Raw genomic sequence first — 13,799 nt, 5'->3', positions numbered from 1 at the left:
ATATTTATAGGCTCATAGCTTTAAAAACTGGAATGAATCTTAGAGGTTATTTAGTCCCATCCCTGTTACTTTTTGGTGCTGCTAGCAATAGCTTAATGTACGATCATACATTTGTTTTGTAGCTTGAGATTAAGATGATTAAAAACTTAATGCTAAACAAGAATTTTAAACATTGGTGTTGTCATGGCTGTTCAGTCATTTCACAAAGTCATCTCAAGAGTGCAGACATTTTGAGGCACTTGAATATGAAAAGTCTTTTGCCAGAATTTTAAAGGCATAAAGTATTGATAGAATAGCGGAAAACTTAAGAAATCATATGAACCCTATGTGGTTATGAATTCTTGTTCATTATGAACTGGATGAACTTAGACTGTCTGGTAATCCCTGACAAGATGAAGAGACGTAGATAAATTGGTATGTGTTTCTGGGAGGTTGGGGAGGGAGAGAACTTTGCAAATATTTTAAAACTTTTCTCAAAATTGTTAGGAGGTACAAACATATGAGTAAGTTTTCAGGATTAAGACTTACAGGCAAGTCATTTTGAGAACAACACTGACCCCTTCCTCCCCTCCCCCCAAGATTCATAGCCAATGACAGTCCATTATGGATGAGAAATTAGTTTCAGAATGCCTACTATATGCTTATCTCCTATCCTGGGACATGAACTAATTCTTTTTTTTTTTTTTTTCCTTGTGAACTTTTAGGCCCTATGAGAGAAAGGGAAAGTTAAGGATGCTGGAGCAGAACAATGGATTTCTCTTTCTCTTTCTTGCAAGGGATCATGGGAAACACAATTCAGCAACCACCTCAACTCATTGACTCAGCCAACATCCGTCAGGAGGATGCCTTTGATAATAGCAGTGATATTGTTGAAGATGGTGGCCAGACACCATATGAAACCAGCCTGCAGCAAGGCTTTCAGTACCCACCTACCACAGAGGAACTTCCTCCAATTACAAATGGCTATCCACCCTCAATCAGCATGTATGAACCTCAAGCCAAATACCAGACATATAGTCAGTATCCCAACGGGTCAGCCAATGGTTTTGGTGCAGTTAGAAACTTTAGCCCCACTGACTATTACCATACTGAAATTTCAAACACAAGACCACATGAAGTTCTGGAAAAACCTTCCCCTCAACAGCCACCACCTCCTCCTTCGGTACCACAAACTGTGATTCCAAAGAAGACTGGCTCACCAGAAATTAAATTAAAAATAACCAAAACTATCCAGAATGGCAGGGAATTGTTTGAGTCCTCCCTCTGTGGAGACCTTTTAAATGAAGTACAGGCAAGTGAGTACGCAAAATCAAAACATGAAGGCAGAAAAGAAAAGAGGAAAAAAAGTAACAAGCATGACTCTTCTAGGTCAGAAGAGCGCAAGTCGCACAAAATTCCCAAATTAGAACCAGAGGAGCAAAATGTAAGTGGATCTAGCTTTTTGTAATATTTCATGTATTCACTGGGACTTCTTTTCCTTGAAGAATAATACTGCTGATTTTTGGTTTCTTCTGGAATTTGTTGAAATGTGAAATGTTCATAAAAAAGTGTCATGCTAAATATCTTGCTTGTTGTGCAACTTTATGTAAATAGACTTATTTATTTTGAAGGACTTTTATAGCAGACAACGGATTATTCAGACTGGAGTTAAAAGACAAAAGAGATAGGATGAATAAGTGCCATTTCCTCATTTTTAGATCTTCTCAGAATTTTTAGCAACATTTGAATTGTGCAAGGCTGGGGGAATCCTGTCTTTACATTTAACTTTCTTTGATTTATATGCTTGGTAATTTGTTAAATAAACAAATAAATTAGTTTGCAAAATTGGATAAACCAATTAAGTATTGGTAAAATACCAATTAAGTATTGATACATTTTGATCAAAACTTTGGGTTAAAGTCCTTTTTCCCAAATAACATCATACATGCTGCTGAGTAACTTGGCATTGGGTGGTTTTCAGTATAAATGTACCATAAACAAACTAACTGAGCAACTTTGGACTAGGTGGCTTCTGATGTCTCTTCTAGCCCCTTTGAACTCTAGCTAGAATTAAGAGTTGATTTTTTGTTACTATATTACTATCTTTTCATGGAATATGAATTAGTGATTGGTTAGTTGCTTTGGTTGGCCAACATTGATTTAGGAAAATGTCCATATTTTTATGGCAATAAAATTTATTTTATTTTGGTTGTCTGCTTTACTTACCAAAATATATGTGCATGATAGTGTCGAACCTAATTTTTAAGTCCGTGATATTTTACCCATGGAAAGAGTTTTTTCCTTCATGGAATTAAAAATAAAATCCTTTTTGGTTTGAGTATGGGTCTAGAATCTTAACTGAATGACTAGCAAATAAGTGTGTTTTTTTTTTTAATTGTTTTGGTAAATTTTGTTTCAAAGTGTCATACAAGTTCTAGCAAATTCAACAATACACTCTTTAATGTGTATAATGCCCAAGTAGCTAAATAAAATAACACAAGGGTAATTGCAACCTATAGATGCAGCCTTACTCTCTAGTACTTAACTTTTTGAAAATACTGTTTAGTAATTAGTAGTAGCTTACTAGTTAATTGTTGGGGTTTTTTTTTAAGTAGTTTAGTTTTGAAAGTTCAAAAGTATTTATTTTAGTTTTCCTACTATATCCCTCAGTTTTTCACTGGCTGTCTTATCTTATGATTTCAGCTTTCTTTTCTGTAAAGTAAGAATATGAATTTCTAGGATTCTTTAAGACCAGGGAGATAAGTTAAGTATCAGTGTAAAGCTACTGTTTACCAAATGTTTACATTTTTTATACTTTTGGCATGATCTAAAGCTAAGGGAAGAGTAAATTGATTAGAATCACAAACTGTTAGAACTAGAAGAAACTTTTGAAATCATCTTTTTAACTCATCCCCACAGATGGACAAATTAAGGGCAGGAGTAATGAGAGTTTCCAATATTTGCATTGTAATAAGATTTCCAAGCCTATCCTTTCCTGTTGCATTCTAATTTCTATCTTGTCTCATTTATTCTTGTAATGTTAATTGTGAAAGCGCATGGATTCATTTATTGATAAATATTATGTTCTATTTAGCCAGAAGAACTTTTTTAAATGCTGATAATTAAAAAAAAAAAAGCATTTCAGTCTATTTTCCTGTTTTTATTATTGTAGTAAAAACAAAAATTCTCTTTCAGAATGTTCTAGTTTGTTAGAGTCATCATTCTGAAAATTGGTTGATATGATTTTACAGCTTTGTAGTTGTAGAAGGTATTAAGGAAATTGGTCAAATGCTGCTCAGCCAGCCTACTCTTAAAGCTGTTATTGTTGTTAATCACAGATACTTAAAAAAAATGTTTTTCCATGTTCCAAATTCTTTACTTTCCCCTCCTTTGCCACCCTACTTAAAGAGAAAGCAAAAGTTCAAAACCTATTAAAAATATGTAGTCAGGCAAAGCAATTTCTATCTTAGCTCTTTCTCCCAAAAAGTGAGGGGAAATGCTTCAGTGTGCACTTTGCATCCATTAATTCTCTTATCTGCAAGTAAATAGCATGTTTCATCATGAATCTTTTGGAACTATGGTGGATTATTGTGTTGATCAGAGTTTCAAAATCTTTCAAAGTTCATTATCTTTACAATATTGCTGTTACATTCTAGACTGTTCTTCTAATTCTGCTCATTTAATTTTGTGTCAGTTCCTACATGTCTTCCTAGATTTGTCTAAAACCATCACCTTCATCATTTCTTAAAGCACAACCGTTATTATATCACATTTATATACCATAACTTGTTCAGTCATTCTTTAATTGATAGACATTCCCTTAGTTACTAATTTTTTTTTCTATCACAAAAAGAGCTACTATAAATATTTTTGTACTAATGAGCCTTTTTCCTCTTTATTTGTTCTCTTTGGAATAAAGCCTTACTGGAAATATTGCTAGCTCAAGAGTGTATGCACCCTTTAAAAAATTTTGGACACAGATCCATATGGTGTATTAATATACCTGTTTTCCCATATCCCCTTTGTCATTTACCTTTTTTTGACATCTCAACTAATCTGATGGATGTGAGGTGGTACCTCAGAGTTGTTTTAATTTGCATGTTTTAATTATTGGTGGGGCAGGTAAGTGGGGCAGTGGATAGATCACCAGGATTGGAGTCAGGAAGGCCTGAGTTCAAATCCAGTCTCAGACATTTACTGGCCCTGTCACCCTGGATAACTCACTTAAACTTGTTTGCCTCAGATTCTTAATTTATAAAATGAGAAAATTTATAAAATTTATAAAACTAACCACTCCAGTATCTTTGCCAAGAAAACTCCAAATGGGGTCATAAAGGGTCAGACATGACTAAAACGACTGAATAGCAAATTATTAATTATTTAGAGCATTTTTTTTCATATGGCTATTAATAGTTTTTCTTTCTTCGAAAACTGCCTCTCCATATCTGTGACCACTTATTAGTTGAGAAATGGCTGTTATTCTTGTAAATTTGATTCAGTTAACTCTTAAAAATGAGACCTTTATGAGAAAACTTGCTACAAAGATTTTTTTACTCTTATTTTTTCCTCTCTCAATTATAGCTACATAGGTTTTATTTGTACAAAAGGTTTTGAATTTTATATAATCAGAATTATTCATTTTACTTCTCTTTAGTCATAAATTTTTCTATCTAATCCTATAAACATTTATTAATTGTTACAGTGTTTCAAGTGCCAGTGTTTCAGGCACTTTGTTATGTGCTGGGGATCTCTGCCCTCAAGAACCTTGTAGTCTAAGAAGAGAGAATACACAAAAATGGGGGGACACACTGGGGCATATTATTCCAAGGAATTGAAACCAGGCAGAGCAATCGATGCAAAGTAGAAGGAGCTGGATCAAATCTAATCGTTGCCCTCTAATAAAGGAAAGAATTGGGAGTTAGGTACTCTATCCTCCTGCCCTCCAATTTGAGGGAGGAGATGTCAGTTAGGTTCAAATTAGTAGGATGGTGGTAAATTTTTCTCCTACTCTGTCAATTTCCTTGTGATATCATCTTTTATGTCATATGCACTAATTTTGAGTTTATCTTGGTATATAGTATAAATTGTTGGTCTATGCCTTTTTCTGCCAGTTTTCCCAACAAGTTTATCAAATAGTGAGTTTGTACTCAATAGCTGAGATCTTTGGGTTTATCAAATGCTAGGATGATTTGCTTCTTTCTCCATATTGTGTATTTAACCTGTTTCACCGATCAACTTTTCTATTTCTTATCAAGTATCAAATTGTTTTGATGGTTATTGCTTTATAACATACTTTGAGATTTGATATTCCTAGTGTTCTTTCCTTCACAGCTTTTCCATTGATCCCCTTTGTATTCTTAACATTTTGTTTCTCCAGGTGAATTTTATTTTTTTCTAGTTCTGTAAAGCAGTTTTTGTTAGTTTGATTGTTTGTTAGTCCTAAATAAGTAAATTAATTTTGGTGATGTTGTCATTTTTATTAAATGGCTTCCCATGAATAGTTTTATCTCGTTAAATTTAAATCTATCATTATTTGTGTGAGATATTTTGTAATTGTGTTCAGAGAGTTCCAATGTATGTCTTGGAAGGAAGATTCCCAAATATTTAATGCTGTCTACAGTTGTTTTAAATGGAATTTTACTTTCTAGCTCTTCCTGCTGGATTTTATTGATAATATATAGACATGTTGATGATTTTGTGTGTTTGTTTTGTATTCTGCAACTTTGCTGAAGTTAATTATTTCGATTCATATTTTTAGTTGAATCTCTAGGTTCTGCAGATAAACTATCACATTTTCTGCAAAGAGTGATAGTTATATTTCCTCATTAGTTCTTAGTCCTTCTACATCTTTTTCTTGTTTTCTTGCTATAACTAGTATTTTTAGTAAAATATTTAGTAGTAATTATGAGGAACATCATTGCTTCACCCAATCTTAATGAAAAGGTTGCTCAATTATCCATCCCTATGACAGAAAATGCTGCTTCTTGGTTTTAGATAAATGCTACTCAATTATTTTAAGGAAAGCTCCATTTTTCCTGTACCTTTTATTTTATTTTTTTTGTTTAACATTAATGAATGTTGTGTTTTATCAATTTTTATTACGTCGAATATAATAACTATGTGTTTTTGTTATTGATATCTTCAGTTACGTTTATATTTTTCTAATCCTGTCTGGTTGTACTATATGACCTTCGTAAAGATTATTGTAATCTCCTTACTAATGTTTTACTTAAAACTTTTTCATCAATATTCATTAGAGAAATTGGTCTATCATTTTCTATATGTTTTGATTCTCCTTGGGTTTAGGTGTAAAGACCATATTTGTGTCATAGAAGGAATTTTGCAGGACTCCTTTACCTTTTTTTTCTTCAGAAAGTTTGTGTAGTATTGGAATTAATTTTTCTTTACATGATTGGTAGAAATCACTTGTGAATCCATTTGTTCCTATGGTCCTATCCCACGAGGGATCTTATTAGTGGCTTATTCAATATCTAAGATAGATTTATTTAAATATTCTATCCCTTAACTCTGTTAATCTAGGCAATTTAGATTTTTTGTAAATATTCATCCATTTCATTTAGATTATCAATTTTATTGGCATGTAGTTAAGTAAAATAATTCCTAGTTTCTTTATTTGATTATGAATTCTCCATTTTCATTTTTTGATACTGGTAATTTGGTTTCCTTCTTTAAATCTTGAATTAGACAACGGTTTATCTTGTTTCTTGTTTGTTTTAAACCAGCTACTACTTTTATTTATTAGTTCAATGAATTTTTTTTTTTTTTGCTTTCAGTTTTGTTAATCTCTTGATTTTCGGGATTTCTGTTTTAATGTTTAATTTTTTGTGTATGTTTTTTGTTTTTGTTTTTTATTTTGAGGAGTGAGAGGCAATCTGGGTTAAGTGACTTGCCAAGTGTCACTCAGCTAGTGCTAATTGTCTGAGGTCAAATTTGAATTCAGGTCTTTTGTGCCATCTTAGCTGCCCCTTAAGTGTATGTGGGAGATTAATTTGTTGTTGTTGTTTTTAGTTTTCTTGTTTGCATGCCCAATTTATTGACTTGTTCTTTCTCTTTTTTATTGGTGTGTTTAGACATAAATTTTCCCTTAGTATCTTGTCTCATTGTTATAATTATCTTTAATGAAATTGTTTCTATGATTTGTTCTTTGATCAACTCATTCTTTAGGATTAGGTTATTGAGTTTCCAATTAATTTTTATTCCATGCCTCAAAATCCCATTATTGAATGGAATTTTCATTGCATTATGTTCTAGAAAAGATAGTTATTATTTTCAGGGGATTGCATTTGTTTTTGAATTCTTGTGCCACAATACATGAAAGATATACTCTATACTCCTATAAGTCTATCATTTCTAAAATTATATTCAGCTTCTTGTTTTCTTTTTTGTTTATTTTATGATGAGATTTATTTAGGTCTCAGGGAGAAATTGAAGCCCTCCACCAATATAGTTTTACTGGCTATTTCATCTTGTAACTCATTTATTTTTTCCTTTAAGAATTTATATGCTATGCTACTTGATTGGACACTCTGATTCTCATTGATAGGCCATCAATAGGTCCCAGTTCAATCCTGGATCCCTGTTTGAGTCCTGATTGACTAGCAATCATTTCTATGATGCAATCATTTCTGCTTTGGCCAGAAACCCTGAGGGTCTTTCCCACCCAGATTTATTTGTTTATTTTGATCGTGAGGTTGTTGTTTTGTTTTTTGTTTGTTTGTTTGTTTGTTTTTTGACTAGGTCAGGGGTCCTCAAGCTGAGGACGTTTATCCCCCTCACCCAGGGCTATGAAGTTTCTTTATTTAAAGGCCCACAAAATAAAGTTTTTGTTTTTACTATAGTCTGGCCCTCCAACAGTCTGAGGGACAGTGAACTGACCCCCTATTTAAAAAGTTTGAGGACCCCTGGATTAGGTGAACAGGGAGATTCTTTGCCTCTATTATCTAGCCTCAATCACTGAATGGGAGTGGCCTCAGTCAAACTGGGAGCTGTTGAAGATCTTAGCTTAAAAAGGCCAAGGTCTCCCATTGCATCCAAGGCCATCTTCAGTCATACTGATCTATATTTTGCCACTGGACCCAGATGGCTCTGGGCAGGAAGATGAGGCAAGTAACCTTTCAGAGCCCTCCCTCACTTAAATCCAATTCACTTTGCATGTCATGGCATTATTTCCCTTATGTCTGGGTCCTCTTTGAGAACAAAGGACCAAACAATAACAACACAGTATTGATATTAATTCTTTGCCTGTGGTACTTTTAGCAAATGTATTTTCTGCTTATCATTTTTATTTAGGTCTATTTTTTTTTCTTTTGGTTGAGATCATAATTGCTTATGCCACCTTTTTTATTTCAACTGAAGTATAGTAGATTCTACTCCCAGCCCCTTATTTTAATTCTGTGTATCTTTCCATTTCAAATGCTTCTTGTAGACCACATATTGTTGGATTCTGATTTCTAATCCATTTTATCTGCTTCCATTTTGGGGGTGAGTTCATCCCATTCACAGTTATGATTGCATCCTGTATTCCCTTCTAACCTGTTTTCTTATACTTATCCTTCTCTTTTTGATTTCTTCAAAAGACTGTTTGTTTCTTTGTTTCTGACCAATACTCCCATTTATCTACTCTCTTATTTCTTTCCTTTCTCTTAGAGCCTCTCCCTTCCTACTTCCCTGATGGTAAGTTGGGCAAAGTGAATTTTTATACCCAGCTGTGTTTGAATGTATATATATTCTTCCCTCCTTAAATTAAATCATTTGAGAGACAGATTCAAGTGATGTCTGCTCTCTATCTCCAGGTCCCCTCCATGATATCAATTCCTTCTAGTACAATCCATTTATATGATGTAATTTCTCCTATTATTCCACTCTTTCACAATCTCTCTCTCTATCTTCTGCCTATTTCCTACTGTCTTCCCCATACTGGAAAAACACCTCAGCCCTTCCTTATATCCCTTCTATCATCCTATTGCTCATTTGCCTTTTACTTTACTCCCACTATCTTCTTAACTCCTTATTATCTGGTTTCTGATATTATTGTTATTATGCACTTCTAGAATCCCTATGTAATCTCCATCTTTATGCTTTTCCCAAAATTACTAATGATTTTAGTTCCCAAATCTAATGGCCTGTTTTCAACCCTCTTTCTCTTTGACCTCTCTTCAGCCTTTGTCACTATTGATTGCTCCTCCTTTATACTTTTTTAAAAATTTGTTTTTAATAATAGTTTATTTTCAAAATACATGCCGAGATAATTTTTAATATTCACCCTTGTAAAATTTTGTGTTCCAAATCTTTCTCCCTTCCTCTCTTTCCACCCCCTCCTCTAGATAGCAAGCAATCTAATATAGCTAAACATGTGCAGTTCTTCTAAATATATTTCCATATTTATCATGCTGCACAAGAAAAATCAGATCAAAAAGGGGGGGGGGATATGAAAACAAGCAAGCAAACAACAACAAATGTGAAAATACTGTTTTAATCCACTTTCGAGTCTCCATAGCCCTCTTTCTGGATGCAGATGGCTCAATAATATTGCATAACATATACTATGATTTAATCAACCATTCTCCAACTGATGGACATCCATTCATTTTCTAGTTCTTACCAATCCAAAAAGGGCTGCCACAAACATTTTTGCATAAATGGGTCTTTTCCCCTTTTTTATGATCTCTTTGGAATAAAAATCTAGTAGAGATACTGCTGAATTAAAGGGCATGCACATATATTCTCTTCTTTCTCCTTTTTCTGGGAACACTATTCTCTCCTGGTTCTCTTTCTAGCTATCTGATTGTTCCTTCTTTGTATCTTTTGCTAGAGTCTCTTCTAAGGTAATTCCTTCTAACTGTAGGTATTTTTCAGGGTTCTCTTCTGGGTCCTTTTTTTTCTCTGTACTGTGTCTTAATTACCCTTTCTATGCTGACCATTCTCAAAACTACCTATCCTGTCCCAGACTCTGTTGATCTGCAGTGTTTCATCTCCAACTGCCTTTTGGACATTTTAAATTCAATATGTGCAAAATGAATTCCTTTGTATTTCCCTCTAAATCTTTCCATCCTATCTTCCTCATTACTATAGAGTGCAGCACCATCCTCCCAGTCTCTCCTGTTTATACCCTAGGAGTTGACCTAAACCCTTCTCCCACCCCTTCCTGCCACCCATATCCAGTCTGTTGCTGAGACTTGTCCATTTCTCTTTTGCAACTTCTTTCAAATACAGTCCTTTCTCTCCTCTAAAATTTTCTCCATCTGAGGACAGGCCCTCATCACCTTAGGCCTGGACTGTTAGGTCGGCTGGCGGGGCTGCCAACCTCAAGTTTCTCCCTATTCCAGTCCTTTGTCCATTCTTCCATTATAAGAGCTAGTCATATCACTTTCCAACTCAATGAACTCTGGTGACTCCCTGTTGCCTTCAAGATCAAATCCAAAATGATCCATTTGGCATTCAAAGTCCTTTATATATATGGGAAGACTAACAGTTCTGGTGTGAGGCTACCTTTGTGGCCCCACAAATATATGCTCCAAAAAACTATAGTATATGTAGCAATCAGAGCAGTAAAACTATCTTGGCTGAGGGTAGCTCACAGACCTCAAACCTCTCAGGGATTTAAGGGTATGTCTATCCCAAGAAACAGCTAAACAACAACAGGCTTTTAAGAAGTTATTTTCTTTAATTTTTTTAACCTCTTTTACAAAGCTGTTAATTTTATAACTTTCTTATGTAACAAATTTCTTTTCTCATTTTCTCTCTACTATTCTTTCATTTAAAATTTTTTTTTTTACTTTTTAAAAAATAGCTTCTTGTTCTCAAAATATGTGCAAAGACAGCCCCCACCCCTGCAAAACCCCATGCTCCAAACCTTTCTCACTCCCTTCCTCTACCCCTTCCCCTACACAACAAGCAATCTAATATATATGCCAGACATATACAATTCCTCCATACATATTCTTTTTTTACTTTTTAAAATATCTTCACAACCCATTTATAAGATTTTGGAGGGGTGCCCTTATATTTAGTCTGCATTTTTTTGTATGGCTTTTTAAGTCATTGTGATCTTCTATGTTTTTGTGTCGCTTCCATGTTTCCATAGTAGCTCATTATGATCAGGTTCTCCCCTTCCCCCTCCCCATTCTTCACCTTGCTTCTTGACTTTGTGTAGTGTAGTTCTTCTCATCTCATTTCTGGACAGGGCTGTCATTGGCTTCAGTTTCTGTCTTTTTATGTTCTTTTGCTGTTTTCACATCTCAGTCTAAAGGTGTGCACATTTTTCCATGCTTCCAGAGTAGTTTGAATTGGGGAAAGATTTGTTTTTTGCTTTTTTGAAATGAGTACTGACCTAAATTTGGTTCTTTTGGGTTGTGTGTGGTTGAGTTTTAGTAGCTGCTATTGAACTCAGTTACTGTTAGCCTACTGGGAAGTTCTGCAGGTTCAGATTGACTGAACTACTGCATCCCTCTTTGACCTTGTCTCCTGCCTTGATTATTCCTGTAGCTTATTGCAAGGTTAAAGGTTAAAACTGAGTCTCACCTCAGTTCTTGGGCTCAGAGCATTTAGCTAAGGTTTTTACTCTGTCCATAGCTAATGTCCTTTTCATGTTCTGCTGCTCTTCTCTGTCCCAAAATTGTGACTTGGTTTCTGTCCCTGAGCACTAGAATGTTCCCCAGTACTACTGATACATTCCTAGCAATCCCTCACTCCAGTGTCGGCAGATTTCTGTCTGTCTTTGCTAAACTATCATGGGTTGGAAAAATGATTCACTGAGTTTTTCTTGGCTTTTGTGATAAGGATCACAATATGATCTGGTATTTTCTAGATTGTTAATAGAGGAAGAGGAGTTATTGGGTAAGCTAGGCCAAAATGAGACTCATGTGTCATCTTGACCCTGTCTCCTGTTGTTATTAATGACAATAATTATTATTAATTACAATAATTATTCTTAGATTTGTCAGTTGGGTTCAGGTAGAAATAGGGACAACTTTATATTCTATTTTATATTTAATGTTCTAAAAATTATTACAAAAGTAGATAAAATAAGTTATTTTATAGTTGAAATAAAAGTGTTAGTATACAGACTTCCTGACAGCACTACAATTCCAATAGAAGATAGGAGAACAGGGATAAATCTCATCCTGTTAATGTAATTATTGTTGTAGGCTTTATTAGTATCTTTTAAAATAAGTTGCTGATTATTTTCTTAAAAGCTTAAAGAAAATATTCTGACTGGTTATGTTTTGGTTAATTGAGTTTTTACTAGACATAGGTAGTAATTATAGACTGAAGTGAGTTTCTTTTAATTTACATATAGATTTTATCTATGTGTTATATGATATATATACCAATATATAAATTTTAATCTATATATTTAAAAATCAAATTGACAAGATAATATATTCCTACCTAGAAAGAGAATCAGTTCTAAGTCTATAGCTCCTGAAGAGTTTGCTTATCTTTTAGAGTCATTCATGAGCAAAGAAGCTAGCCAGGGGTTAGCCTCTTGGTTCGCTGATTTAAGATGTCCTATTAAAGTAGGAGTACATGAGGATTCATTGCCCTGAATGCTCTAAATACAGATATACCTTTTTAATGAAAGAGATGTATTCCTACAAAGTAATTCATATTTAGTAGTATTTTTAGTGCCCGAAGAGAGCTGATTATTCATAGGGACCTTATGTTTAATCTTGTTTCACCTAATTTATTTTTTAAATTTATATTATATATAATTTATCCTAAAATGAAGGTCATAAAAGCTCCTTTCCCTAAAACGAGGCTCTGTAGTGCTTTTCCCCTGATTTTTGCCTGGATATAATAAACTTTCCACTCTCAGTCTTTCTCTAGGATTGGTGTTATTATAGCCTCTTTGTATTGTAGTAGCAATAAAGGTATCAGAGCAGATACCAAATAAATATTTTATCATCATAAAACTTCCTTCTAGACAAGGCTTCTTGAATTTTTTCCCATTCACAATCCCTTTTTTCCCCGAGAAATTTTCATGTGATCCCATGTATATAGGTTTATAAAATAGGTATACAAATAAAACATAATAAACCATAATTTCATGACTCCCACATTCAGTTACATGATCCCATATGGGGTTTTGACTCACAGTTTAAGAATTAGCTTTGTTCTAGGAGATGATTGGAGGAATCCTGGCTGTTTCTTGGAAATCAGTTTGAAACACTGACTTTTTATTTATGTGTACTTTACAAAACTAGTTTTAGGTGTGTAATCAACATACTAACCTCTGAAGTCACTTTCAGCTTTTATACTTTAAACTTAACTCTACCAAGTATTTATTTAATTTCTAGCCACTTAGCAATGAAAATGTAATAGTAACACATCCCTGCTATCCAAATATTGATTTAGAAAACCACAAATTAGCATTGTCTGTTTAATTGCATTTTTATTTATTTTGTTAAACATTTTTAAATTACAGTTTAATCTGATTTGAGCCTATTGCTGGTGATGGATATCTTCAGGGCTATTAGATACCTCCAGTCTAGGCAGTCAGATCTATGGAGTCACTATTGAAACACTATTGAAACTAAACTAAATTTCAAAAAACTGCTTTTACTGATAGGGATGGAAAGTTCCTCATTAAATTGAGAGTATATGGAAACTGCAACCTTATTTTTCCTCCTTTACAGATATTTGACTAGCTTAATTTAAATCATTGGTTTTCCATTCAACACTGTTGGACTTGATCACTCTGATTGATTTGTTAATGTGCTATTTTTATTTGTAAAGAATCAATTCAAGTAGCCTGATTCTAATCACAGAACTAAATGTAACTTTAACATCTTGTAAAA

General features: G+C 33.8%; 1 protein-coding gene across 9 annotated transcripts in view; it reads left to right on the top strand.

Moving 5' to 3' along the window:
* The window catches only part of NSD3 (nuclear receptor binding SET domain protein 3), a 140,799-nt gene that overhangs the window by 40,007 nt on the left and 86,993 nt on the right, over window positions 1–13,799 (top strand). For all 9 annotated transcript variants that reach the window (XM_031950699.1, XM_031950697.1, XM_031950698.1 and 6 more), the window contains exon 2: window positions 705–1,423. In XM_031950699.1, coding sequence (XP_031806559.1) covers window positions 749–1,423 — 675 coding nt within the window. In that variant the 5' untranslated portion in view covers window positions 705–748. The remainder of the gene's footprint in view (window positions 1–704; window positions 1,424–13,799) is intronic.

Source organism: Sarcophilus harrisii, chromosome 2, assembly GCF_902635505.1.
Source record: "Sarcophilus harrisii chromosome 2, mSarHar1.11, whole genome shotgun sequence".
Classification (NCBI taxonomy): domain Eukaryota; kingdom Metazoa; phylum Chordata; class Mammalia; order Dasyuromorphia; family Dasyuridae; genus Sarcophilus; species Sarcophilus harrisii.
Note: the sequence above shows the minus strand (reverse complement) of the source record. Positions and strands in the feature narration are given on the sequence as shown.